Genomic DNA, 24,617 nt, shown 5'->3' with positions numbered 1-24,617 from the left:
AATTACCATTCCATATTTGGAGGCAGGTGAACAGGAGCCCACTACCACAGTCCCACAGCTCGCCTCCTACCTCTTCTCCCTGCTAATCTTCAAATATCTCCATGAGACTTTCCAAATTTCATTTCAATATGAAGGATTCTGGGATTTTTGTGATACACCCTATCTCCCCCCCCCCCCCCGGCCTAGGATGCTATGTAGACCAGACTGGACTCACACTTTTAGTGATCCTCCTGCTTCAGAGTCCTGAGTCCCGAGAAAGCAGGCATGTGCCACCATGCCCAACCTCCCTGAAGGTTAGGCAGGTGTTCTCTATCAACTGAGCCACACCACCAGCCCTTGGCATTAGTCCTCTTTGGAAAGTAATAGCCACAGAAAATTGGGTTGGGGGATGGAAGAGGAAGAAAAACCTATTACCTCAATGTACTTTTAAAAACCACCACCACAATAACAAAGCGACATCCAAAGCATCCTCTTGTTCTGGGTCTTACAGATGAAGAGAATGATGAGCTAAACAGTAACTAGTCCTCCTAAAAAGATTTCAACATGTGCAGAGGGCATGCTGCTAGCCTAGCATCTCTTACCGGAGAGATACACGTGTCTTCTAACGTGAGTTCCTCAAGTTTAAGTGCAATTAGATGTGTTTCAAGTCCTTTAATATGATCCACAACGTTGGAAATTAGAGTCTGAAGTCCAGTAACATAGTCTTGGAAAGTGGTGAAGACTGGAGGCTGAGGCAAAGAAGATCAAAAATATTAAAAAGCCTTCTGAGCATCTCCTGTTTCCAGCACGAGTTACGAACGCAAACTTCCCACTGCCCAGTGCTTTGCCCACAGGGATGGACACACTGGGATAGTAAGACAGCCTGGAGTAACCAATTAGCTGCTAACTGATGGTTTAGACAGCCTTTGGATGGGAAAAAAAATACTGGAGATTAGTCTAGGCAGGAAACTGTATCCAGGGTTTATACTTTTTTTTTTATTTTTCGAGACGGGGTTTCTCCATGGTTTTGGAGGCTCTCCTGGAACTAGCTTTTGTAGAGGCTGGTCTCGAACTATACTTTTTTTAAATGAATTTGTATTTCCTATTTCCCAGCATGAGCTGGAGAAGAACTAACAGAAAAGCGTGTGAGTTGTTTATGACTCCTGCGGGCTGGAAATATGCAAGAACAGTACAGGATAGGGAGGGAAACAAGGCTTTATTTTCAGGACTGGGGAGGTAGCACAATGGGTAAAAAAACCTTACAAGTGTTGGACCCAGCAACCACATAAATGCTGGCCGTAATCCTAGCACTCAGGAGGCAGAGACAGGCAAGCCCAACAGCAAACTGGCAATCTACACTGTGCGTGCGTGCGTGCGTGCGTGCGTGCGTGCGTGCGTGCGTGCGTGCGTGCGTGCGTGCGTGCGTGTGTGTGTGTGTAGGCCAGAAGATGGTGTCTGATCCTCTAGAGCTAGAGATAAAGGAGGTTGTGAGCCATTTCATGCGGATGCAGAGAACCAAATCAGGTTCTATGGAGCAAAGCAAGCTCTCCTAGCCACTGAGCCCGTTCCCAAGTGCCATATCTAATTTTTAATCACAGAAGGAAAGAGGAACATCTGTGATGAACCAGGGAGACACTTCCTTCATAGAACACTAAAATGTCAAGAATGGGACACAAACCTTAATGTTTCCTAATTTAATGAAGTAACAGTGCTTATGTCTAACCTCAATTTCTGCCTGTATCTAAGAATATAATAAGTTTCAGTAGTGACAATTGTCACACACATGCCTAAACTCTTCAAAATAGACAAAAGGATAAGGAGTGTTCAGATGCAAAGACAGTGGGGAGACGGCAACTAAAGGCCTCATCACAGGAATCCAGCACTTTGGAAAGGAAAGCAAGGGTGTGGTTGGGACGAACAGGTACTCTGAACTCTCAAGCCTTCCAAGACCATGGTTCCATGTCAACACCTTGACAACATAGGTTTGGTGTAAGCACCTTGGGTACGAAGTTGTTCTTTGAGATGTGTCAATTGACAAGACAGCAGATTTGTCCAAGTGATAACCTAGAGAAGGACCTTTATGGTGACATTAGTCTGTCCCTTTCACTGAGAGGGTGTAACTGGGGAAAGAGCTCTTAGGACGCTGAGATAGGACAGAGTGTCTCAAACAACACATACTTGTTGTCCCACCTACTGGGGTGTTGATGATCAAAGTCAAGAAAAGGCCAGGCTTTTTCAGAAAAGCCCTAAAGACTCACATAGCATGAGGCAAAGGCAGGCATGTTATTACCATGATGATGCTGGTCTCTTTTTTCTTCTTTTTCTTTTTCTGTATATTTAATTTGTATGGTCGCAAGACACTCTCACAGTAACTGGATACCCAAAGGATGACAGAGACAGTCTGAAAGAGGAAATGTGCAAATTAGTCAGTATGGATTCCAATAAGGTGTCAAAACAGCAGTTAGGGACAGACAACTGGCAGTTCCGCAGAAGCCCTCCGGAGACCATGGTGATGGGAAAAGTCAACAAGAACTGAAAACTGTGACTGTGAGCCAGAATGAACTATTCTTCCTTTGAAGACATTCCTTCATACAGTTTCTCACTCCAACAGCCTAGCGTCCTCATCCTTCCTTCCGATTCAAATCTGCTAGACTCCATTTTACTTCACTTCTCTAAGTTCCTTTGTGAGTGTTAAGTCCACACCCCAGGGCAAGGGACCCAAGAGTTCCTTACAGTGTGGACTCAGCAGCAAACTTGTGAATTCTTAGCTAGAAACCCATCCTGGAGCATTCAGTCAGCTCCTGTTCCACAGTGTGATCAGTGACTACTTGGCACTCATTACCAGTCACCAGAGCAGTGTAAACCCTTCAGGAGACTGCAGGCCACAGGAAAAAGGGAGACATGGTTAAAAGAAATATGGCTACTGGCTTTGGGAACACTCTGTAGTTCAAAGTGCTGGCTGTTCTTGCAGAAGACCTGGAATTGATGCCCAGAACTCACATGACAGCTCATAACTGCCTGTGACTCCAGTTTGAGGAGGTTGATGCCCTCTGGCCATTTGTAGGTACCTGTGCACAGGTACACATAACCCCACGCAGGGCCACACACATATACACACAAACCTAAACCAATAATGACAAAAAGAATCTGGCTAAGACACAACAGTTTTGCTACTAGGTGTGCTAGCAGGTGTCCATGACTCCAGTACCTGGGAAGCTGAGGCAGGAGGATTCAGAGTTCAAAGTCAGCCTTGACTACACAGTAACTAACACTCTGTCTCAAAAAAGCAAGATGGGAAGAAAGTTGTATTCTATCATCCTCCAGACTCCTTCATAATGAAGAATGCAAGGTAATTAGTAAAAACAGCTGGAGGAATGACCTAAAGTAAAGAGCCAAAGGAAGTGGGACAAACGGATTGGGAGAATCTTAGAAAAGAAGCATGCCACTCGGAAGCTGTCCCTAGGCATAAGGAATGACACCAGTTTAGAAAACAATGTGAAACTGGATGTAAAGTCCTGCCTGTGCTCTCAGGATGGATGGAGACACAACACACCTCCACAAAGAAGACCAGATTCTCCAGGATGGCAGGCTGTGTCTTCACGTTACCATCTGTAACTTCTAAGAGTTCACCTTTACACGTGCTGAAGACACCTGAGGAAGGAAGAGGTTTTACGCTTTATTCTCCTTAAGTTTCCACACTTTTAGAAACATGGTGTAGAATCTGAAAATAAGTGATGTAAGAAGTTAACCCAAGCTGGGCACAGTGGCCACCATGCCTTTAATATCAGCACTGGGACGCAGAGGCAGGCAGATCTCTGAGAACAAGGCCAGTCTGGTACATACTAAGTCCCAAGCTTCCCAGAGGTACAAAATGAGACCCTGTTTCAAAAAGCAAAATAAATAAATAAATAAATAAATAAATAAATAAATAAATAATACTACAAGGGAGTGCGAGTATAGCTCAGTGTCACTGCTTGCCTGGCCCAATCAATGTCCCAGATTCCATCCCTAGTACCACCACCAAAACCAAAAATCTCCTCCAAACAAAGAAAAAGACCCAATGCATATGAAGTAAAAAGTCCTAATGATTGTTCTATAGTCTCCAAAATATAAAAAGTACCCTTAAAATGATACATGCTATTGGGCAATGGTGGTGCACACCTTTACTCCCAGCACTTAGGAGGCAGAGGCAAGAGGATCTCTGTGAGTTTGAGGCCAGCGAAGGCATGCATGAGCTGGGGGGGTGGGGTGGGGAGAAGAGATATATGATTATTTCCAAATCCTTACATATTTTTACATATCCTTTTCTTTCTTTCTTTCTTTCTTTCTTTCTTTCTTTCTTTCTTTCTTTTTTTTTTTCCTGGTTTTTTGAGACAGGGTTTCTCTGTGGCTTTGGAGGCTGTCCTGGAACTAGCTCTTGTAGACCAGGCTGGTCTCGAACTCACAGAGATCCACCTACCTCTGCCTCCCGAGTGCTGGGATTAAAGGTGTGTGCCACCAACGCATGGCTATTGTTTACATATTCTTAAACACTGAGCTATTGTTAGACATGCAGGCAAAATTCAAAAAACTACAGTAAGAACTTACCTTTTAATAGTTCTAGTAAAGATGTAAGACTATTTTCTATCCGTTCCTGTATATCGACTGTACCCTCTAAAATTGAAAAACAAATAATCAACCTTTGTATTTGTAGAAAGAAAAAGAACCAAACTGGGCACGACTGCACATAGCTGTGATCCCAGCACCCAAGACACTGGTGCAGCAGGATTGAGCTCAAGGCCAGCTCACAGCTATGCTTGCTGGAAACACAATTGTCATCAAGCTTCAGGACCTGAATTTAATCCCTGGGACCCACATGGTAGAAAGAGAAAACTGACTCCTATGAGTTGTCCTGTGACTCTCCAAGAACAATGTGGCACATATACACACACACACACACACACACATCTGCCATAGCAAATTTGGAGAGATGGCTCAGTGGCTAGGAGCATATACTACTCTTGCAGAGAACCTGAGTTCAGTTCCCAGTACACATCTAAGGTAGTTCACAACAGCCTCTAACTCCAACTCCAGGGGAGCTGGTAACTCCAGTTTCCACTGGCACCTGCCCTTATGTGTACACCCCAAAACACACAATTAAAAGTTGGGGTTGGAAAGATGACTCAGCAGTCAAGAGCACTGGCTGCTCTTGCAGAAGAACCAGGTTTAATTCCTAGCATGCACGCACATCCTAACCCACAACTGTTACTTCAGGTCCAGGGGGATCTGACACTGACCCCGCTTCTGGCCTCTGAGGGCACCAGGCATGCTCATGATGGACAGAAATACACACAGGCAAAACACCCATACACTTACAATAATCATTTTAAATTAATGAGAATTCTAAAAAGCAACAGTAAACTTGATATCAACAATCAAATCACGGCAGGGGCGTTTTCCTCCTGAGACCCCAGACATTTACAGTCCACTACTGAAAGACAGACACAGGGGGAAAAAGAGGCAGAACTGAGCTGGGCAGGGTTGGTGTACACCTTTAATCCCAGCACTTGAGAGGCAAAGGCAGGCAGATTTCCTTGAGTTCGAGGCCAGCCTGGTCCACAGAGCAAGTGCCAGGACAGGCTCCAAAAGCTACACAGAGAAACCCTGTCTCGAAAAACCAAAAACGAAGGGGGGGAAAAAAAAGCAGAACTGCAAAGGGAAGAGGGGCAATGACTGCTCCTCTGTCCAAGGGCTCTAGTCTAAGCAGGACTCGCCAGCTGTGTTCCAAGCACAGATGAATCAGCTCTGATGGAAGCCTAGGGGTGGGGCTCAGCCTATGGGTATTCTTGATTCTCCTTAAGTTTAGGATCCTAGTAACATTTCAGTATTCATTCACTTACTAAAATGTTAATGATAAATGAATGCCTGTGCACACTTACCTAAGCCACTGGTATCAAGCTCATACACATCACTGACAAGATGAAAGGAGCGGACCTGGCACTGACAGCAACCAGAGCTGAAGAACCTGCCCATCCTGGTGGGGACAGGCCCAAGGAAGGGATACTGGAAAAAGAGAGAAAACCACATGTGTAATTCACACAAAGTATGAAAACAGGACTGGTGACTACTGCATAAAACCCACTCCTAAGAAAACTAGTAGCCGGGCGATGGTGGCGCACGCCTTTAATCCCAGCACTCGGGAGGCAGAGGCAGGCGGATCTCTGTCAGTTCGAGGCCAGCCTGGTCTACAAGAGCTAGTTCCAGGACAGCCTCCAAAGCCACAGAGAAACCCTGTCTTGATAAACCAAAAAAAAAAGAAAACTAGTAACCGCCTTCCCATAATAACAACAAAAGAGCCATATATACTAGCAGGGCATGGTGGTGTGTACCTGTGGTCCCAACACCAAAGCAGGAAGACTTCAAATTCAACGCCATCCAGAACTATAGACCAAGAGCCTATCTCAAAAAAGAAAAGAAGAGAGGAAGAAAAAAAAAAAAAAGAAGAAGAAGAAAAAAGGAAAACAAAACAAATAAAAACCACAAAAAGCTATTTTGCTTTTCCTGACTAGTAAGTCTAGACAAATGAGTCTAGGGCAAAACCCTCAAATGGCTCAAAACTATCAAATCCCTCTTTCTCACAGAGACACAAACTAGAACCAAAATGTGCTCTTCACTATGCATTAAAAGACAACTTGCGGGTGTAATTATTGCGCCTCCAATAGCAAATACTTATTGATACCTGAATTTCCTTCTCAATAAATCGCTTCCCCGTCTCCACGGCCACTTCTAGCTGTTGGAGGAGCAAACGAAGAATGTCAATCCGGGAGGACACACCATTCTCGGAGGTCTTCTCTGAGTTCTTTGGCTCCACAGGGTGGGTAAGACTCGGAAGTCCACTGATGAGCCTCAGCGTTAAGGTGCGAATTCTTAACCACATGGTCTCCTCCTCCAAGGAGAGTTTCTTATGCTCTTCAGAAACATTCCTTAAACAAAAACATCCCCAGACCGTGCATTTTACTCAGCCTGTTGCCTTTAGAGCTTTGAGCGTTTCCTTTCACCTGTCAGGAAACCTCAGTATAGTTTCTGCCTGGGGCAAACATCTGACTCCTGCCTGCTTCACAAGATAAGCGGGGCATGGCAGCCTTACCAACAGGTCAGCTCCCCATTCAGAGCATTTGCTTTGATGATTAAAACACAAATAACACAAAAAAGCAGAAATGCTAGAAAAACAAGGTAGGTAGTGAAGAATGCAACTACTCAAACACTCAAAAGTCCACAAACTCACACAAACCCCTTCAGAATTCTCTATACAAAAGTATATAAGCATATATACTATACTGGGGCTCAGTTTGCTGGCACAGAACACCCGAAGGATGAGTCTCTTTTACTCTAGAAAGGTCCCAAGAATTGAACTCAGGTTGGTGGCAAGCCCCTCTCCCCACTGAGCTATCTTGCTGGCTCCTCTGACCCCTCTGAAGAAGGGGCATACAGGCTAACAATCTGAAACTCACTTGAATGTATAGGATAAGGATGGGCAAACGCAGCTCTTCTGGTGGCTGAGAAGTTTCTTTTCAAAGAATCACAGGAGGCCTCAGGAGGTTTGTTTTATTTGATTATTTCATTGAAATGGGGCTTCGTGTAGAATAGGCCTTGAACATGCTGTCATGTTCAAGGATAACCTTGAACTCATGATTCACCTGCCTCTAACCTCTCAGGTTGCTGAGTAGGCAGAGGGCAGTGCATGGCTAGTCCTTCAATTTTTGTCCTGCCAGGGCTATTCATGTTTGCATGTGACTTAGAATAGAACATCTATTATTAAGAAGTTTTAACTTTTCTTCCCTTGAAACAAGATCATACTGTGTAGCCCTGGCTGTCCTGAAACTCTATCCTCACAGAGTTCTGCCTGCCTCTGACTCCAGGAGTGAACAACCACACCTAGCTAATAAACACTGATATCATTACAACCTTTTGTATTGCTTTAAAAAAAAAGAATCCTTTTGTATACACATACCACATATATGCACAAACACAGTGCACAAACACACCTGTCAATACCCTCTAGAGCCTAATAGAGATTATAAGCCTCTATATAGTGCTAGGAAGAGCCAACATCACATAAAAATGTTTTCTACCTTCCTCTCAGATGCCTAGGGAACTGCAAGTCATCCCATACCTTGAATCACCTGGCACTTACACACACCAAGGACAGACCTACTTAGCAGGCCCAGCACTGGAGTGGGGCGTGCGGGGCAACTAGGCTCTCTGATTCCAACAATGAACATGTATATTTGTATAAAGGGAAAATTTTTTGAAAGTTTTAGATTCACACTGACTTTTCAGAGCTGAGCCCCTCTTACCTGTCCTTTGGATCCCAGCTAAAGAAAACATCCAAGTCTCTGTTGTCTCTCAAATCTTCCCATGGAACATCATCTTCCTCTGGTCTCAGATTCATTGATTTGATACTTTCTGCCAAGCTAGTTGATCTGTAATACAGAAGGTTTGCTTAGACCGTGTTTGAGCACATACATGTGCACATATGTGTTGCACATGCAAGACTTTATGACTGTGTGTGCCTGAAGAGACCAGAAGTACACACCAGGTATCCCCCTCCCCCTGCCCTCCCTTGTTTTGAAGACAAGCGTCTCACTGAACCTCGAACTCACCATTTGGCTGGGCCGGCTGCCGGTGAGCCACATGTCCCTCCTGACAGCACTGGCCCCCCTAGCACATGATTATAGGCATGCAAGGCCATGCCTGACTTTTTATTTGGGTGTTGGAGATCACAACTCATGTCCTCACAGCCACACAACAATCATTTTACCTACTGAGCCATCTCCCCAACCCTAAGGTTTTATTTCTGTAACAATACACCATGGAAACATTAGCCAGGACTTTCTTTTACCGGAAAAAGAAAAAGGATCTACTTTAGAAAACATGGTCTCATAAATCCGAGACAAGCTATGACAGCAAGCAAAAGCCTTTTGGTGTTCAGCAGAATACAGAACACCCTGCTCCTGAAGCCTGTCCAGGGAAGAGGCCTCAAAAGCACTACAGGGAGGAGGGTTAGTTCCCAGGGCAGGCGGCTCTACTAGATCTGAGACACAGCCTCAGCCCTCCAGCATTCTCCATGACAGGGTCAAGGTTCTATGTCTCCCTGTTTGCAGCTTCTCTTCTCTTCCTGTCCTCCATTTTCCTCTTAGCTCTGCTGCTGACAGCCATTAACATCTGACCTGGACCCTCAATCCCTCTTGGCCTCTCATCACATACTTACATGTTTGCTTCAAGTAGAAGGTCTAACAGCATCCGTTCAGTGCGCACTTGTGCAAAGTGGAGAGAATTATTCAGCCTATTCCTAAAAGCGATAAACTCTGGGATCTTCTCAAATGCACCGTATTTGTAAGCTTGAATAATGTATTCTGAGGTCTGAGAAGGAAAGACACCACCTTGGTATAAATACTCCACAGTTCAGGCAATAGAAGCAAAGCTTGCCAGCCAACTAAATACCCAAACTACAGCCAAGGCTCTGGTCCAATCTCTGAAGGTCTGGGCCACACAGCACAGTCCCAGTCATGAATAAAGTTACTTTTCTTTCTTCCTGCAGCAGAGTCAAATGTCTCCTCCACTACACTGCAGCCCTGAGGCAGTTCCTACTGTCTCAGCCCTGTCTTAGCACTCATGCCTTTCATGGCAACAGGACTAGAGGATGTTCTATCACGTCAGCCAAAAATGTGGCAAATGCAGATCTTACCCAGTATCTCTCCAATTCTAAGACAAACTGTGCTATGTTCAAAGATTTCAAAGATGTCATAAGTCCACAATCCTACCCCATGGGCCCCAAATGAAACCCTCTCCTGAATTCAGAAAGAGACTGCTCCTTGGTTGGTTCTGTCTGAAGACGGTATCAGACATAGGCAGATGAGTTTCTCAGCAGGACAGAAAGAAGACAACAAACAACAAGACCCATCAACAGGAATGCCACCTACTCTGAGGACAATGTCAAGAACCAAGTTGCCTGAGCACACAAACTGCTAGAAATTACACTAGACAACTAAGGGAAGGGGAGGGAGCCCTCACACGCATGTATTTAACTACAGATTAAAATCATCAGATGAAACCCTGCAGACAGAGGCAAGACAAGAGTTCCTTATCAAGCACTGGTGCAACAGAAGAACGCTTCAGAGTGGGTGGAAGCCACCAGGAACAGAAGACAGATCACCCCTGTGGGCCAAGGAAGTGTTTCACTCAATGCTGATGTCTGCCCTGAAGACACTTTCTGGAAAAGCCTGTCTTTTGCCTAGCCTTATTTGCTTGCTCTGCCCCCATTTCTACTATGCCTGAGTAATTTGCCCAGTAGGAAAATAGGCCAATAGTCAACAACATACCCTCTGATACACAGCCTCGCAGGGTTCATTTCAGGCCGTGGGGTTGTGCCACAGGCGCTAAGTCAACTGCATTCGATGCGGCTTTTAAACCCCCAGGGGACACCTCGGCCAGCTGTTTGCCTGCAGTATCTGGAGAGATTAAAGACGGACGGACACAAGAAAATTAAAAAGATTATGTGTGATCCTGCGGGTTTAGGACTACCTGCCAGCTTGACTTCGGACAACAGCATGCCCCATCAAGAGGCCCACACTTATCACACTCTTCTCTCCTCTAGTCCCCAACTTAGAAGCCACACAGGGTTGACTGCTGACCCTTGCAATGGGAACTGACAGCTTGAAAACACTTCCAAGTAGCCAGGATGGAAATAGGACTTTCGTGGTTCTACACAGAATGCAGTTCCAACATGAGACCCAGCCTTCTTTCAGTGGGAACCTCAGTGGCCCATGGAACATCACTTGTGAGAAAAGACAATAGCTTTCCAAAGAGAGAAACAAGGGCAATCAGGGGATACATATAGTCAGTTAACAAGCCAGGAGTGGCTTCAGATTTCTGTCCATTCGACCGACATAGTCCCCTTAAATACCACAATAAAGTGGCTCTGCAGAGCTAGCCAAGGGCCCAGGGAGCATAGCAGGAGGCTGAGAACATCACTGCTGAGGCCTTATGCCTTGTGGAATGCAGCCAAACAGCAGCACAGGCACACTGAGGACTACTGACCAGAGAGTGCATCCTCATCACGCCCACTCATTTGTGTACCAGCGAGGCTAGAAGGACCCCTGAAATGAACCCTGATCACTGTGAAAATTAGCAAATCTACATGGGTATCAGATTTTAAAGAATGACCTTTATGAATACCTAAAACAGAGACTTCAGAGAGAACTCTGAAAAGATTTTTACTATTTTTATTTCTGTGATGTGTGTTTGGGCAGATTCCCTGGTAGTATTTTGCCTGAGGTAGACTCAAGCCCTGCAAGTCCGGCAAGCTCTTCACCACTGTGCCATGTCTCTGTCACCCAAAATCAAGCTTTTAAAACCATAAACATTTAAGTGACTTTTGGCAATGAGGAACCCTAACACTGATTCCCAAGTAAATGACAGCAGACAGACATCCAAAGATAATTTTCACACCACAGCACAAAGCCCACCAACAACAGCGGGTTTGCTTCTTAAAAAGCTCTATGTAGAAGACTAATTAGGAAGTCAAATATACTAGTTACCCAAGGGAAAGAGCAATTAGGAAACCTCCAAAACCAGAGAATGATAGCTGTAGAACATGGTGTTTGGGCTTTGCAGAAAGCCACTCCAACAGGCCCAGGGCTCTGCTTCCTTACTGGGTACACAGGCACTGCTGCCTCAGGTCCTTATAGATGGGCTACTCTAAATGGGCTACTCTAAACTCTGAGTTTATACTTTACTCCACGATCAATAAAACGCTAATTCATCAGGCTCAATATCATGTACATTTAGCTGCATCAGGGATCAATCAAAACCATGACCCTTCTGAGGTCAGGCAGAAGATAGAGAAGGAGCTTGGAGACAGCCTCACCTACATTGCAAGGCCCTATCCCAAATTTCAAGTCTTCTGTAAATGAAATGTCTTCAACCTCTTCCTTATAAATACAGAAAGAAGAGCTGAAATAGTGAGACTTGAGGACACAGTTCTGGAAAAGCTGTAAATTCCTAGAAAACAGAGGAGGGCGATTACAGATTCTTAATGCACTGTGTAGCCTTAGATTTATCACTCAACATCTATTTACACTGGAAATCTAACCCAATGTCTGAGACAAGGCTTCTTGTCTCTATGCCAAGCCAGCACCTTGGAAACAAGTCTTAGATGCTGATACCCTCTTCTCTCTCATCAGAGAGAAGGTCTCCATAGATCCCAATACGTTCAGGACAGCAGACAGACAAGTTGGTGGTGTGGGCTGAGGCAGAGGGGTTGGTCAGCCTTCTCCGGGATTGGAGCTGTCCTCTGCCACTCTACCAACAGCTCAAAACACACCGTTCAGAAGTGCTCTGTCCTGCTTCTCTATTCTCTAACACGCCTCTCAAGAAGCAAGTGGAAGACAGGTATGACTTTAAAGCAGAGGCCTCAAGAGTAAGATGAATCTCAAATGACTTGATGATATCAAGAGACCAGGAAAATGGAAAGCTACAGGCCGAGCCTGGCATGGTCAAACCACAGGGAGAACAGCAGCAGTGGCCACTCGAACAACACACCTTCTCTGCACACTAGTTCCTGGACACGCTGAGAACTTCTTTAACCTAATGGGCCCAAGTGAGCAGCAGGGAAGACTGCACTCAGGTCCACCCTTGCCTCTGCCAGGGCAGCTATAATTGCACAAACTCAGCAGCCTCTTGCTTCCAATCATGATAAGACTTCTCAGTCTGTTAATGCCCAGTTGCAAATGTAAATTTCCAAGGATTCAATTACAGACACACACAATGAACAAATGCAAATCTCTACCTAGTGGCCTTGGATGATTCAACTCAGCCTAAGGGCATCTGCCAGCAATAGATCAAGGTACCACGTGACATGTATCCTATGATCCTAGGGAGTGGTGCATTCTGAACCACGTCATTCACCAGGAAACCATAGCACCAATGGGTTTCACTTACATCTTTCTGGTTGGAGTGGAAAAACCTGAGTGCGAAGTTACAGGACTGGGAGGCAGCAGCATACTGACCCAAGGATGCAGCATATCGGGTCAGAAGATAGCTAGGTAGGAAAGAAAGAGAAAACATGTTACAGTTACCTCATTCTACTGTCTAATACTAGGCACCAAGAAAGAGGAGGTCATAAAAGAAAAAAAAAAAATACTATTAGCAGTACTATTTAGTTCACAGGATCAAATTTTTAAAAGAATGAACGTAGTTCTTTCTTTATACCTGGTAATAACAGAAACATAACTGGTGAGACAACATGTTCTCTAACTAAATGTGAATAGAAAAATGCCTATTGCATAACACAGTCAAAAATCAAACCCAGTGTTGGGTCACGGGCAACAGCAAGGGAAAAGTAGAAACTTCAAAATACAGTGTGCTAAAGAGAAAGTGGAAAATATACAGATGGCTGCCTGGAGACATGCCACCCAACAAAAGAGGGCATGCAGCCTTAGCATGATTGAAGCTGTAAACTCCATAATGCCTGAAGATATAAGGCCCTGCTGCTTTGCAGTAGTGACTGGTGTATAGAGTCCTTCCTGTTCCACTATCATCTACAAGTGAGCTTCCTAGGCTGTCTGCACAGTATTCAGAGTATATACTACCAACCCAATGGTGTCGTGCTGGATATGCTTGGCGTCAAGGCTGGAGTAAAGATCCACCACTGGCTCAAATGCACCCAGCATGCAGTAGATTCGAACAAGCAGCAATTTGAACTGAGCATTCGATGGGCTGTGGGTTAATCCTTCTTCCAGCAGAGTCAGGGCCTGCCACACAGCAGTCTCCTCACCTAGAATCAAAACATATCCACTCATCTTTAAGGAACCACCACCTGGCAAGAAAATCATTTGTTAAACATTAGTAACTAACTAAAAAGGGCTCTTCTGTTCTGTGGGTTTGCCCATCTGCCTTTGAATCAGTGCGGTTGTATCTAAACTCTAGCTTTATTTCACAGTGATTGTGCATTATGCAGACACATTTAGAAACTAATGAGCCAGCTAATGAGTTGGGCCCAAGGATCAGTGGTGTTATTTCCACAGTGTGGCCTCTATCTTCAAAAAACCCCCACGGAGTTGACACTGGCATCCTACCTGCTTCTCTCCATATATCAGTGAGCACATGGACAGCAAGGAGACAGTAATAGTCGGAGAACTGCAACTCTGTCTTCAAACAAGAGCGCCCTGGGGGGGGGGGAATCACACCTGTTTTTAATTGTTACTTATTAAGTGCTGCTACAGGAGGCTTTTGTTTCTTTACCTTTTAAGCAATGTATGTGACAGGCACAAAAAATGGAAAAGAGAAAGAAAGTAAGAATAGGATGAGTAAGCCAGGCAGTGGTGGCGCAGGCCTTTAATCCTAGCACTCAGGAGGCAGAGGCAGGTGGATCTCTGTGAGTTGGAGGCTAGCCTGGTCTACAGATTGAATTCCAGGACAAGCAGGGCTACAAAGAGAAACTGTGTCAGAAAAAAACAATACAAAAAACAGACAAACAAAAAAAGAATAGGATCTGTACTGAAGACAATAGAAGCCATAAAAACTGGGGATGTGTCATGAACATAAGCACTTGTTTAACAAGTATGAGCAACTGGCTATCATCCGTAGAACCACAAAAGATGGGAGCAAGAAAGAAAGGATGGATAGAAGGAAAGGGGGGTAGGCATGACACAACCAAGAAGCCACACTCGACTGGAACAGAACATTCCAGGGGAGAAGGTGCATATGCCAGTCTTTACAAAGGGAAAGGTCTGAAGAAGTCTGAGGTGAAGAAAAGAATCTGACTCCTATACCAAAGGGTTCTTTTTTCTTTTCTTTCTTTCTTTTTCTTTTTTTTGGTTTTTCGAGACAGGGTTTCTCTGTGTAGCTTTGGAGGCTGTCCTGGCACTTGCTCTGGAGACCAGGCTGGTCTCGAACTCACAGAGATCTGCCTGCATCTGCCTCCCAAGTGCTGGGATTAAAGGCGTGCGCCACCAACGTCCGGCTAGTTTTTTTTTTTTTTTTCAAAGGGTTCTTAATGAAGAAGCTTAGTGCTCAAGCAACACCTCTATTGAGCAGTTTAAAGCCAGTCAGAAGACCCCTGCTTCTGCACTGAAGGGTCCATCACCTCACAATGCATACTACACTACTCTGCTTCCCAAAGCAGAGTTAGAACATAAGGCCACAGCTCCTGAGCTCAAAAACCCTGACAAGTCATGGGACTTGTTTAAGAGCCATGGATCACCCAGCTGCTCAGAAGAAGCAGGCACCAGACAAAGTCTGCTAGCCTACCTAGGCTTCTGAGAATTACTCTGGCTGGGGAAGCACTTGATGAAATACCGGGCACATGCATTAGACCAGTGTGCTTTGGGTACTTTACATACAGACTTATCAGTATGGCAAAACTGGGGGGTGAGGCGGGGAACGACACATATCTGAATGGCTACTCACCAAACTCCAGTCCATGCTGGTACCTTAACATCAACTCTCTGACCACACCCAGCTTCTGGTTCTTGTCCATGATGTGGTACAAGCCGAGCAGCCTTGTCAGCTGCACAACACACAGATGCTGCTGCAGGGCTCGGATGTCAGCTGGCAGGGCCAGTTTGTCCTCTGTTGGTGTTGACAACGGAACTACTCCAAGAAGCTGATTAATAAACTGCAGAGAGAAAGAACAAAGTCCACACAATACAAATGACACCTGAGATGCTCTACAGGAGGACTCTCTACCTACCCACAGCTATTGTCCAACCTCTGGCTCACACAGATCAGGTGTGGTGCTACACACCTAGAAGAAACATGACATTCCTCTTGAGCAGCAGGCCTCTTGCTGCTCTCTGCAGGGTGGTCAGCACTACTGGACAAGACGCTCTGCCCCGCACTGCTCAGCACACTGCTCACCAGCACTCACGTGATCTGGTCCACATGGTCACCTGGATTCTATTTCAATTCCCGACAGAAACAAAACCCACTGTATTTTTGGAGGAATCTGACTACTTGCTATAGCCACACTGAACCAAAATCTGAATTCCTTGTAAAAAAAAATTATCTTCCCTCCTGTCCTCCAAGACAGCTGTTCAGATATGCCCTCCCAGACCAAACTTCTACTGCACAACTTTCAAATGTTCCTAAAACTAGGATCTTCCGCCCTGCGTGCTACAATTACCCAAGAAGTTGTTGGCATGAGCCTGTGCACAGACACCCCAAGAAGACAAGAATAGAGTCTTTCTCTATTGGATCCTTATTAGGGAGCTGGGATTAGTTAGGGTGCCCTAGATGGGTGACCAAAGTCTGCCAAAGTACTGAGTCCAGGTAGAGTGAAGACATAGTCATTCCACCGTGTTCAGTCCACTTCACTCACTGCTCATGGGCACAGAAGGCGTTGTGGAAGGCCACATGGCAGCAGCCCTGGCACAAGTTTCCAGTTATCAAGTGGATGGCAGATATTGGTTTATTCTCTGCACTTGATGCTATCCTACCTCAGGTGTACTGTTCCCCAGTGGACAAAGGCCCCCAACTGCCTATGAGCAAGGCTAACTCTGGAGCAGGCACTAAACACTTCTGAATATCAAACAGTCTAGGGCAGTGGTTCTCAACCTATGGGTCACAACCCCTTTGGGGGTTACACATCAGATAAATACATGAAAATTCCTAAGAGTAGCAAAATTACAGTTATGAAGTAGCAACAAAATAATCTTATGGTTGAGGGTTGCCACAGCATGAGGAACTGTCTTAAATAAAGGGTCACAGTGGTAGGAAGGTTGAGAACCACTGGTCTAGGGGCTTCTGTGTATGGCTCTTCAGCTTGTAAAGACACAGCAAGATGTGCAGGACGGAAAAAGTATCTTGACTTCAGTCTGCTCAGCCTCGAGATGAGAAGTCAGCCTGGTGTAACAGCTCACATAAGACCTCCATGTTTGAGGATAGAGGCAGGGTGACCCTGGGCCATGTGAGCTGTCTCAGAAAAATGAAGTGCCTATTGTCAAGTGAGACATCTAGGTGTGGTTCTCCAGTGGTTCTAGAACTGTAGACAGACAGCAGTCACTCCTGCACCACCTCCTCCTGCATGCAAGCACAGACACTCCAGACACTAGCAGAACTCTGAGAGACACATACTTGTGTGCACTGGGCAGCAGGCAAGAGGTCAACAAACACCTTCAGGTCTGTGAAACAACAAGGCTTATCCCCAAACTTCTTGAAATACTGGAACATTAACTCTTCCGGGTCACCTTAAAGAGGAGGACAATACATTACTACATTACTCACAGACTGGAGTGAGTGCTTCAGTGACATCTCTAATCTTAAAGCATCTGTTTTGTTTACATTAACTTGGCCTGAAGCCAGTCATCGTGGCACAGACCTTTAAAATCAGCATTTCCTGTCTCAAAAAAAATAAAATGAAATAAGAAATACAAAAAAGAAAAAAGAGAGAGAGAGAGATGGTGTTGCTGGTTGATGGGGGTACATCTTTAATCCCAGCACTTGGGGCAGAGGCAGGCAGATCTCTGTGAGTTCAAGGACAGCCTGGTCTACAGAGTGAGTTCTAGGACAGGCAGGAATACACAAAGAAACTCTATCCCCAAAACCCAAGAATCAGGTATGGTGAGCACACCTATAACCCCAGTATTTGGGAGGCTGAGGCAGGAGGGGTCAGTTTAAGGTTATCCTCAATTAGTGGCAAGCTCCAGGCTTCCAACCTTCTAAAAAATAAAAAGTAGTCATTGTAGCTCAAAATGGGAAGTCTGAGTTCCCGGCAAACATGGGCTACTGAGTGAAATCCATTCACACAAAAGCAAATTGGAAAGAATACTAATGCGCTCTGAGAAATACTGAGAATGGCAAGCCTGGAAATTTCTCTTTATACTGGGTCAGCAAGAACATGACGGACTAATCTAACACACATATGAAAAGCTAAGCAAACGGGGAAGGGAATGGGAGAAGGGAAGGGAAACTGTAGTCAGGATGTAAAATGAATTAATTAATTAAATAAAAGTAAAATAAAGCCAAGCCAAATATGTGCTGAAGACAGATTTTATAAATAAACCATCTTTAGTAATTAATTTCAGGTAATAAGCACATTGATAGAGGACTACACTCTCAAGATTTGAAGGGTATCCCTCATCTTCTCTAGTTCTCCCCAATACCCAACAGTTCTTTACCCAGCTTGTACTCGTCGTTACAGCCTTGGCTCCTCAGGCGCCTGATGAGTTCCAACTTAGCAAGGTGTGGGCCTCGGACATGCCGGGCACTTTGTGCTGCCTCCGTTATCCTATCCTCTATAAACTTCACGGCGTCTTCTGCAGAGCAGTGTACTTCCCCTTCTAAGGAGCTGGAGGAAACACAAGGCACCATTACTGCCTCTGACGACAAAAACAGCAATAAAGCAACAGTGGTGGAATGTGATACCACTGCTACAGCCATCCATGCCTGTAGCAGGTTGCAGGAGACTAAGCAAAGTCAGCACTGGCCTCCAATAGTCAATTCAAGGAAGGGCTCCCAGGACCTGGGAGGAAGAGGCAGGTGGATCTCTATGAGTTCTGAACCAGCCAGGTTTACATAGATACACAACAGCTAAGTAAAGACCCTGCCTCAAACAAAACAAAACAAAACAGACAATGACTAGCAGTGTGGATTAGTGGGAAATCACTTGCTTCACACACTCAGATGTCTGAGCACAGTCTCTATAAATGAGGTTGAGGAGGTACAACCCATGTGAGAAAGCCATGATGAGCCTGATCTAACAGGTAGCAGATTATAAAATTATTTGTTGGTGGCAAGATGGCTCAGCAGTTAAAGTGCCTCTATGAGCCAGAACCCACATAGTAGGAGGAGGGGACTCATTCCCACAAGGTGACCTCTGACCTTGGGCACATGTAGTAGTATACAAGCCCCCCCACCCACCCCGCGCGCGTGCGCGCGCGTGCGCGCGCGCACACACACACCGTAACATACACACACACGTATACACACACACGTATACACACACACACACACACACACACACACGTAAAGCTTTTTTGTTTCTTTGTTGTTTCAAGACAGGGTTTCTCTGGGTAGCCCTGGCCGTTTTGGAATTCATTCTATAGACCAAGCCAGCCTTGAACACAGAAATCCACCTGCCTCTGCCTCCCGAGTGCCCCCAAGTATTAGCACTAAGGGTGTGCACCAATATGCCTGGCTAAATGAAGACTTTTTTTTAATAACAAAGGAAATTATTGTAAACAAGGTATAAATAAAGTACAACAAAATATACTGTGCAAATTGGAGCTCATTATCCTTTATAATTTTTTAAGAAAAATCTTTTTCAAGGTTCAAGTTTGCATGTCAGAAACCACACCCAAGATATAGAAACAGTTTAAACGGGAAAGTATAGTGACAGTTTTACACTATATATTTTTGAACAATTTACCTTTACTACCGAGGGTACTATCCACTTTCCAACAGAACAAAAATACTGTTAGCCAAAGTCATTGTTCTAGGCTGGGGATGTAGCTCAGTGGTACAACATTTGCAGAACACATGCAAGGCCCTGAATTTGATCCCCAGAACTGAGGTGAGTGACCACAATAAAGCCTTTTTTTTTTTGACTTTTCAAGACAGGGTTTCTCTGTGACTTTGGAGGCTGTCCTGGTACTCATTCTTATAGACCAGGCTGGCCTTGAACTCACAGAGATCCACCTGCCTCTGCCTCCCAAGTGTGCGGGGATTAAGGGCATGCGCCACCAAACCCCTGGGTAAATGAAGTCTTTTTAAAAACTGATTTTTAGCCGGGAAGTAGTGGCCCATAACTTAATCCCAGCACCCAGGAGGCCGGCAGATCTGAGTTCAAGGTCAGTGAGGTCTACTAAGTGAGTTCCAGGACAGTCAGGGATACTCAGAGAAACCCTGTCTCAAAAAGTCAAAGCAAAGCAAAACAAACCGGTTTTTAAAAGATTCTCCATAAGCTTGCTTCATATCACCTATAAAAGGGGGAAGAAAAGTTTCTGCAATAGCATAACTGCAATCAACAGCAGAGACATTATTGGATTATGAACCATCTCTAAAGGATAGCTCTTGAGCTACTCACAGAAAGATGAAACAGATGTCTAGCACACAAGAAAGGGCCTACAGGAATTTTTGGGAGGAACACACAACAACCGCTGCGTCTAATCTAATCCACTCTCAAGTTATACAGCACTGTGTTAAAGGATAAAAGCAAGTGGGGTGACAAGGTGCTGTCAGGATTTATTTTTACACTGACAGTTAAGGGGGACGAAAAAGAGTCTTATAGGGATTATTTTAAAGGAATGCATTTTGGACAGATAAATGATGACTGGTGCACAATAAAGGCCTCCTGGTCCATCACTCAAAAGCACCACTATAATCCAGACATGCTGACACAGGCTGTAACCCCAGCACTCAGGCTAAGGCAAAACAGCAGCCACTGTGCTGGGATGCAGTTTGGCACTAAGAAGGCTTGCATACTAATGTAATCCCTGGGGTCAACAACCAATCCACAGAAAGTGAAACTGTAACTCAGAGATGACAACCATTTGGGAATACAGGTTAAAAATCCTCAGGGTGGCACTTAACGTAAGCTGCCAAAACCAAACCTTTTAAAAAACAGCATAAAGGCTAGAGAGATGGCTCATCATTTATGAACACTGCTGCTCTTGTAGGCTTTCAATTCCCAACACCCACATGTAAGCTCAAACATGTTAAATAAATATCTTTGAAAAAAATTTAAAAATGTGTAACCCATACATCACTCCTTACATAAAGACAAATAAAAACTGCTAAGATATGAAAATGAGAGCTGGAAAGATGGCTCAGAGGTTAAAAGCACTGGCTGTTCTTCTAGAAGTCCTGAGTTCAATTCCCAGCAACCACATGGTGGCTTACAACCATCTATAAGATCTGGTTCCCGATTCTGGCCTCCAGGTATACATGCAGACTATATACATAATAAATAAATAAATCTCAAAAATAGAAAAGATATGGAAGAGAAGAAAGATGACAACTTACTGTTCCCCTTCAGCAGGAGGTGTCCAGGCCTCTTCGATCAGTCGAAAGACAGAATCGAAATAAGTCAGATAGAACTGCCAGTCATCTGAGCTAAAATCAGATTGAATGATGCACACAGGATTAAACCCAAATTGTGACAAAACTGCCTTAGGAACCATGACTTCAACTGATCCTCTAAGTCACGCCCACATGTCCCTGGACCCCCAAGGTGGCACTGCAAGGGCTGTCAGAGCCCAGGACTTTTCAGGTGCTCAAAGACTAATGTTCTTAGCAGAAAATTCCCCAGTGAGCTCTCCCTAAGTAGGAGTTGGGATGAAGAGGGAAACCTCCTTTTAAGGCCAGCGTCAAATGTGACACAGTAACTTGCTGGGCAATGGTGGCATACACCTTTTATCCCAGCACTCGGGAGGTAAAGACAGACAGATCTCCTCACAGAGATCAGGGCAGCCTGGTCTACAAAGCATGTTCCAGGACAGTCAGAGCTATGGATAGAAATCTTATTTCAAAAAACAAAAACAAAAAGTGATACAGTAACTCAGTACTCAGGCACCATTAGGTCTTACAAAAAATAAAGCTCACTGAAAACTTGTAAAACCTCTCAAATACACCCAGAATTCTCACAGCACACAGCAGCAATTAGTCTTGGGGCTCGGACACCTCCAGAGGATCTCAGCTCAGAGGCAGTGACGCCTACTCACTTTTTTAACAGGAGACGTCTGGAAAGGGCGTTGCACTCTGGCCACCTGCTCAGTTTCTTGTACATAGCCATGCATTTGTTTTCCCGACTCTGAATCTCACTTGTCAACTTCTCTACAACAAAAAGTGTAAGTTGATGGGCTAGTTTCATGTCTACCAGAATAAAATCCAATCACTGAAAAAAGTTGCATTTTTTTCCTCCCTCAAGAAAATAAACTCAGTCAGGCAGTGGTGGCACACATCTTTAAACCCAGCACTTGGGAGGCAGAGACCTCAGTGAGTTCGAGACGAGCTGGTCCACAGAGCAAGTTCAAGGACAGCCAGGACTGTTACACAGAGAAATTGTCTCCAAAAACCAAAATAAAAAATAAACTCACTCTTATAATACACACTACTATTTTATAAAGATCCCCTTCCCAAATAGAAAACTACATTTCCAACAACAAATTTTGATAATCATTGAAGATCCACTGAGCTGTGGTATACACAAGTGAAAGCTAACACCTGAGGACTGGAAAGCTCAACTGACACATTTCTGAAACACAGTCACCACTGTGCACTGGCTGCAGATATGCATTCAGGCAAAACACCCATATCTATAAAATAGAAGTAAGTAAAATGGCCAGGCAGTGGCAGCGTAAGTTTTGAATTCAAGCACTTAGGAGGCAGAGGCAGGTGAACCTCTGCGTTTGAGGCCAGGCTGGTCTCCAGAGTGAGTTTCAGGACAGCCAGGGCTACACAGAAAAACTCTGTCTCAAAACCAAAAACAAACAAACAAACAAAAAAACAAAACCTAAAAAACAGTAGCTAGGCCCAGGAATGATGGTACATAGCTATACTGCCAGCATTCAAGAGACAAAGGCCTGGGTAAGTAGATTTGAGGCTAATTTGGTACACAGAATGAAATCCAGACCAGTCAGAGCTATACATTGAAACCTTGTCTCCAAAATCCAAAATAGGACGTTTTTTCCTGGGTGTGATGGCTCTGGCCTGTAATCCCAACACTCATGAGGCCAAGGCAGCAGGAGTGTTGTCTAAGGACAGCCTGAGCTACACGCAGAGCTCCAGGCTACCAAGGGCTGCAAGACTGTCTCAAAAAAAAAAAAAAATTAAAGGCAGCAACAGGCTGAAAAGATGGCTTAGCAGTTAAGAGCAAGCACTTGTTGCTTTTGCAGAGGACTAGGGTTTAATTCCCAGCATCCACATGGCAGCTCACAACCATTCCTAACAGTAGTCTCAGGGGAATCCAATGCCTTCTCTGGCCTCTGAGGGCACTACACACATAACATGCACTCGCATACATGCAACAAAACACCAAACACATACAATAAGGCCTGGCAAGAACAAGCAGCAGCAGGACTGTGACAAGATTAGAAACCTAGGATACAACTCTCACACCTTTAGTCTGAGCCATCAATCAATTTCAATGAAAGACAGTTTAACCTGAGCTGGCGTGGTGGCACACGCCTTTAGTCCCCAGGACTCAGGAGGGAGAAGGCGGATCTCCGTGAGTTTGAGACCAGCCTTGTCTACAAAGGACAGCATTCTTAGAGTAGGCTACACAGAGAAACCTTGTCTCGAAAACAAACAAACAAACAAAAAGTTAAACCCAGCAGTTTATGGGCAGCATAAACTAAGGTCAATGAAAAAAATTAGGGGGCAAGGGAAGTGAGGTAGGGGTGACCTAGGGGAAGTTAGGAGAGAGTGGAGAATGATTATAATAAAAATGCATTGTATGAAATTCCTGAAGAATTCATTTAAAAAATTGTTATTGTTTGAGACAGAGTATCTTCACACAGCTCTAGCTGTCTTGTGTAGGCCATGCCTGTCTCTGCCTCCCAAGGGCTAGGAATAAAAGTATTTATAATAGTTTAAAAATAAGGCAAGCCGGTGATGGCACACTCCTTTAATCCTAGCACTAGGGAGGCAGAGGCAGGCTGATCTCTGTGAGTTCGAGGACAGCCTGTTCTACATGGCGAGTTCCTGGACAGGCTCCAAAGTTATAGAGAAACCCTGGCTCAAAAAACCAAAAATACAAATTTAGAACACAGAAGTATATAGCAAGTCATAGGACTTTTATGTGTGTGGAAATGTTTCCCCGACAAATAATTTTCATCTTCGAATTAAAAACAAAACAAAAAATTTTAAAATTACCTCCTAATTTCCCTCTAATGACATCCAGAGCTTCCTGGTACTTCCCCAAGCGTTCCAGGATCATATAATAAAGTTCAACCTTCAGAAGACACAAACAGTTACAGCACTGAGAGACCAGCAGGACACAGCACCTGTATATTCATTACAATTATTTAACACAACTTAGTGATGACTTTCCCTTTCCACATGCATCTCGGCAGAGTGCACTTCCCAGAGATGGCTCGGTTTCATGGTGTCTGAGCTGAGCCAGGGCCCAGATGGGGTCACCAGCCCCGAAATGGCTGTTGGGATACAAGGCTACTGCACTGTCACATTGGGGAAAATGGAGGAAGGCTCATACTCACTTCAGCTTCGGCTTCTATCTTGTCTTCTTTCACCATTTTTTCTACCATCCTCTCTGCCAAGGGCAGAAACATGGTTTTTGAGAGGTTTTCATCTCGTGCGGATATAGACTACAAGAGGAAAGGTAAGTGTTCTCTGTCATCTTTCTCCTGCTTGCTCTGTTCACATCACCACACAGATCGTCACTATGGCCTGACTCTGGCCACCAGTCCACTGGGTACATATCAGGCCTAATCTGGATCTACCATGTGGATACATGTAACGGTGGCCACCATAGCACCCCATGCATTCCTACAATCCCACCTTCTACACATGACCTAGTGCCCTGACAGGCTGCTGTAATGTGTATCTAGAACAACTCAAATAGGGGTGTGCTTCTGCTGGGTATTACATACATTACTAGCTAGGGTGTCAAGAAGAAAGTTGTTTACACTGTGTCTTGA

General features: G+C 44.7%; 1 protein-coding gene across 2 annotated transcripts in view; it reads right to left on the bottom strand.

Moving 5' to 3' along the window:
* The window catches only part of Naa25 (N-alpha-acetyltransferase 25, NatB auxiliary subunit), a 44,593-nt gene that overhangs the window by 5,053 nt on the left and 14,923 nt on the right, over positions 1–24,617 (bottom strand). Inside the window, exons 6-23 of one of the 2 annotated variants that reach the window (XM_027414091.2) lie at positions 24,177–24,284; positions 23,833–23,911; positions 21,681–21,792; positions 20,983–21,072; positions 18,138–18,307; positions 17,095–17,207; positions 15,430–15,637; positions 14,097–14,186; positions 13,615–13,795; positions 12,961–13,060; positions 9,230–9,381; positions 8,316–8,441; positions 6,698–6,941; positions 5,898–6,021; positions 4,567–4,632; positions 3,533–3,630; positions 2,270–2,380; positions 582–728 (exon numbers count right to left, since the gene is read on the bottom strand). In XM_027414091.2, the coding sequence (XP_027269892.1) occupies positions 582–728; positions 2,270–2,380; positions 3,533–3,630; positions 4,567–4,632; positions 5,898–6,021; positions 6,698–6,941; positions 8,316–8,441; positions 9,230–9,381; positions 12,961–13,060; positions 13,615–13,795; positions 14,097–14,186; positions 15,430–15,637; positions 17,095–17,207; positions 18,138–18,307; positions 20,983–21,072; positions 21,681–21,792; positions 23,833–23,911; positions 24,177–24,284 (2,319 nt within the window). The remainder of the gene's footprint in view (positions 1–581; positions 729–2,269; positions 2,381–3,532; positions 3,631–4,566; positions 4,633–5,897; positions 6,022–6,697; positions 6,942–8,315; positions 8,442–9,229; positions 9,382–12,960; positions 13,061–13,614; positions 13,796–14,096; positions 14,187–15,429; positions 15,638–17,094; positions 17,208–18,137; positions 18,308–20,982; positions 21,073–21,680; positions 21,793–23,832; positions 23,912–24,176; positions 24,285–24,617) is intronic. The other variant, XM_027414092.2, reaches the window with a different exon arrangement.

This window comes from Cricetulus griseus, chromosome 4, assembly GCF_003668045.3.
Source record: "Cricetulus griseus strain 17A/GY chromosome 4, alternate assembly CriGri-PICRH-1.0, whole genome shotgun sequence".
Lineage (NCBI taxonomy): Eukaryota > Metazoa > Chordata > Mammalia > Rodentia > Cricetidae > Cricetulus > Cricetulus griseus.
The sequence above is the reverse complement of the archived record's forward strand: the minus strand, read 5'-3'. Positions and strand labels throughout refer to the sequence as shown.